Source organism: Momordica charantia, assembly GCF_013281855.1.
Source record: "Momordica charantia cultivar OHB3-1 chromosome 3 unlocalized genomic scaffold, Mcharantia_2.0 BLBB01000003.1, whole genome shotgun sequence".
NCBI classification, from domain to species: domain Eukaryota; kingdom Viridiplantae; phylum Streptophyta; class Magnoliopsida; order Cucurbitales; family Cucurbitaceae; genus Momordica; species Momordica charantia.
The window spans coordinates 14,853,234-14,857,886 of record NW_028275161.1 but is presented as its reverse complement, the minus strand read 5'-3'; the positions used below and the strand labels follow the sequence as shown (position 1 = coordinate 14,857,886).

General features: G+C 34.6%; 1 protein-coding gene across 1 annotated transcript; it reads left to right on the top strand.

The window, feature by feature from the left end:
* The first annotated feature begins 725 nt into the window (after nucleotides 1-725).
* LOC111020481 (putative LRR receptor-like serine/threonine-protein kinase At3g47570) lies at nucleotides 726-3,161 on the top strand. The gene is given in 4 exon segments (XM_088121440.1): nucleotides 726-1,870; nucleotides 1,872-2,238; nucleotides 2,241-2,498; nucleotides 2,595-3,161. Coding segments are annotated over 4 exon segments (2,175 nt in total). The 5' UTR covers nucleotides 726-781; the 3' UTR covers nucleotides 3,056-3,161.
* The last annotated feature ends 1,492 nt before the right edge of the window (nucleotides 3,162-4,653 follow it).

The following is a 4,653-nucleotide window of genomic DNA, read 5'->3' as shown; positions in this document are numbered from 1 at the left end:
TAATCATATGATATATGATCAAGTAATTGATATATGATATCAATTTGAGAAATTTGGACAAAATATTTAAATAGGATTTAAATATTGAAATTATGAATGTGGATTCATAATCGGAGGCATGGATTTCATCAAACATTGGATTTTGGAAAAAGCCAAATAGTTGACTTTGACCAGAGAAAGTCAAAGGTTGACTAAAGTAGATTAAAATAATGTTTTTAACCAAGTTGGTGGAAAATTCCACGAACTTGTTGAGTGGAACATTTAAATAATCTCAAAAATCCACTTTTTGACACTTAGCCATGCATGCATAAGTGGAATGTGTGTTGTAAGCTTTTGGTGAACTTAGAAATGCATTTTGACACTTAGCCATGTCATGCATGAGTGGAATGTGTGTTGTAAGCTTTTGGTGAACTTAGACATGCATTTTGACACTTAGCCATGCCATGCATAAGTGAAATATGTGTTGTAAGCTTTTGGTGAACTTTGACATGCAAGAGTTGCATGTAATTTACTTATTTAAGAAGGCCTTTGTTCAAACATTAAAGGTCTTGGAACCTTTGGCTATTTTTTTTTTAAAAGCTTACATAACTCTTTTTAGCTCCACTTTTCTCTAAATTTTTCCTTCTCTAAAAAGAGTCCCACCACTCTATTCCAAGCCTTGAGAATAGCTAGGAAGATCTCTTGGTGGTCCTTCATTGGAGCTATTTGAAGATTTTTGAAAAGCTACAAAGGTTTGTATTTTCCTCTACTTATCTCTAAGCATCATAATGTATGATCATGCATGTTTAATCCTAGGTTGTATTATGCATCTAGATTGTTATTTCGATTCTTGCTCACTTCCGCTGCGCATGTATGTACTCGTGGAAGCATTTTGAGTCATCATAGCAATCGTTTTGGAGGAACATTACCTCCCTCCATTGTCAACCTTTCAAATCATCTAACATGGCTAGCCTTTGGAAGAAATATGTTAAGTGGAAGCATTCCTACCGGGATTGAAAACTTGATTAATTTGCAAGTTTTTGATTTGGAATATACCTTTTTGAATGGAAGTATCCCTCCTAACATTGGGAAACTTCATAATTTGGTGGAGCTGTATTTGACTGGTGACAAATTAATTGGACCAATTCCATCCTCCATTGGTAATTTATCTTCACTAGTGGAGCTTTTCATGAATGATAACGAACTTGAGGGAAGTATACCTCCAAGCCTGGGACGATGCCAAAGCCTCCAATCTCTTTACTTATCTCATAATAGTCTAAGTGGCATCATTCCAAAAGAAGTTCTCAATCTCTCTTCCCTTTCCATCTTCTTGGCCTTGGATCATAACTCATTTAATGGTCCATTGCCATCTGAAGTGGGTGAGTTAGTTGATTTAATAGCATTGGATGTATCAAACAACAAATTATCAGGTGATATTCCCAACAATCTCGGTAAGTGTATTACCATGGAATACTTGAATTTGGAGGGTAATCAAGTTGAGGGGACAATTCCACCATCTTTGGAAGGTTTGAAAGGTCTAGAAGCACTTGATCTTTCGAGCAACAATTTATGTGGGCCTATTCCCCAATTCCTTAGCAAGTTTCTCTCACTCAAGTATCTCAATCTATCCCACAATAATTTTGAGGGGAAGGTCCCAAAAGGAGTTTTTTCCAATTCAACCATGATTTCCGTCCTTGGAAACGACAATCTATGTGATGGAATACCAGAATTACATTTGCCTCCATGCGCACCCAACCAAACACACTCACCAAACAAATTTCTAGCACCAAAGGTGTTAATCCCTGCCGTATCCACAATCACATTCATTGTTATTCTTTTGAGCATCCTTTTCGTATGTTTTGTGCCTAAAAAGTCAAAGAATAATGCTTCTAACTTCATCTTCCACCAATGATTTTGTGCCACAAATTTCTTATTTGGAACTCAGTAAGTCAACCGACGGGTTCTCTGTAAACAATTTGATTGGTTCGGGTAGTTTTGAATCTGTGTATAAAGGTGTTCTTTCAAATGATGGATCAATTGTTGCCGTTAAGGTTCTAAAACTCCAACAACAAGGTTCTTCCAAGAGTTTTGTTGATGAATGCCACATTCTCTCGAATATACGACATCGAAATCTCCTCAAGATCATCACTTCTTGTTCAAGTATTCATATACAAGGCAATGAATTTAAATCTCTAGTCTTTGATTTCATGTCCAACGGAAATCTAGACAGTTGGCTTCACCCTACAAATCAAGGGCACAATAAAGAAAGTTGAGTCTCATCCAAAGATTGAACATTGCCATTGATATTGCTTCTGGTTTAGATTATCTCACAAATCATTGTGAGACACCAATTGTTCACTGTGATCTAAAGCCTAGCAATGTATTACTTGACAATGATATGGTAGCCCATGTTGGGGATTTCGGGTTAGCCACATTCATGTTGGAAGGAGATAATCAATCTTCTTTTGGTCAAACCATATCGCTTGCGCTCAAGGGTTCAATCGGATATATCCCTCCAGGTATTTTCCTTCCATCTAAACTACCTATTTTTTTTATTAGCAATAACTATTTGATCTTAATTTTTTATTGGTATAATAATGGATTAACAATTACAGAGTACGACATCGATGGCAGAATTTCTATTGAAGGAGATATATTTAGCTATGGAATACTATTATTGGAAATGATCGTTGGAAAAAGACCCACCAACGACATGTTTGGCAATGATGTGAATATTCATATGTTTACTGCAATGACATTGTCTCATGGATTCTTGGATATAATTGATCCTTTTTTGTTATTTGAAGAAACGTGCCAACAAGAGGAAGAAAATGAAGATAAAATACAAGAAATAGCGATGATGGGAGATGATGATCGTAGAGAAATTGTCCCAAGATGGATGGAAGAATGTTTAGTTTCAATAATAAGAATCGGTTTGTCATGCTCCTCAACAATACCTAGAGAAAGAAGGTCCATCGATGTTGTCGTCAACAAATTGCAAGCAATTAGAACCTCCTATCTCAAGTTTAAGAGGACAAGTCGGAGGTTGAATAGATATTTTTTTCCCCAAGCTTAAGGGACAAATAACTCTACCAAACAAAAATTAACTTTTCCTTGCTTTTATTTTTCCTTTCTAATGAGCTTTTTTTTATATACTTTGTTTTTAGAGAATGTTAGTTATTAATAATATTTTAAAAGATGGAATTTATTTTTCTTTTTTTTTTTGGAAACATAAACTATCTTGGTCCTAGAAATTTCTTTTTTTAAACTACAGTGAGTGGTTTACTATTATTGATGTGTGGATTTCGATCCTCCGGTTCTCCTCCTCGCACACACCAAACTTGATTATTCGGGACTAATACCTGCAAAACCAAATCGAACTAAACCGGTGTGACTCTAGTCACACGGGCTCCGATGCCTAAGTTAGCAAGAGAATAATGTGAAAATAGTAAACTTCAGATGCCCTGACCTCTAGGGTTGGACTGCTACTTATAGCCGTGAAGTAGTTTCAGAACCTTCCGTAGCTAACCCTAATTCACAGCTGCAGGGTCTGGGCGAAATCGTTGATCGCAGATGGGAGACTTGCAGGCTGGATCGTGGGCTGAGCACGGGTCGGGATCGAGCCCTTCGTGGCCCAACGGACTCCCCTCCGATCGCAACCTGTAACTTGGCTATCGTCGATTCTCGTTGCATAACAACTATATTTTAATAAGAAAAGCAACAATATTTTGCATCACAAACTCACACGAAAGTATTTAATCAGTGATTTAATCTAATAAAAACATAATGAGAGTTGATAGAATAGTTTATTTTATAATAATTTGATGATTGAAGAATTAGTTAGTCAATAATTTATAATTGTTAGCCACGTAGGCAAATGAATGATTTACACGGTTGATAATTGATACTCTATCTGTATAAATCGTTTGCTATTTTCTTTAGTTAATTTTTTGTAACTATTACCTTTATTTAGAAAGAATAATTATTAAATTGTTAATATTTGCAAATATCAGAGATATTTATTTATTTTTTTAGAATTTCACAAAATAGTAATAGATACCGTTTACAGCCAAACATATACTCATGTTAACTAATTTCTATTGCATAACTTGTGGTCTAATATTAAGAATTATTAACTACAGCATAAAAAAAATCAAGAATTTGAGGGTAAAAAGTGGTAATAGGGCTGAATTTGAGATCGATGAAAATACATATAGATTATTGTTGCTATCTTCTTTACATTTGGTAATGAAGCTTTCTCATCTCTTAATCCAACTTATCATATTCAATTTATTCAGATTAATAAATCTTAAACTTTATGAATATACTTAAAATAGGATTATAGTTTAGATTTGTTGTGTCATGAAAGTAGAGGGCCAAAAGTAAAAGTGATAAAACTCATTACATTATTCAAAATCCACAAGGTACCAAAAAGGGTGATAATTTCTTTAAACAAATACTAATTTATGTAAAAGAGAGAGCAAAGGGATTCGATAAATACAGCCAGATTCGTCAAAAACCAAATACTTTCACAAGATATTTTGTTATAATGAAGAGATCATCAATCCCTTCAAAAGAAAAAAATTAAATAAGGACACCAAAAACCGAAAGAATTGTTCACATGGAACCAAATTCATCCCTAAAAAAGAAAGCTTCTTCAATGCCCAACCATCA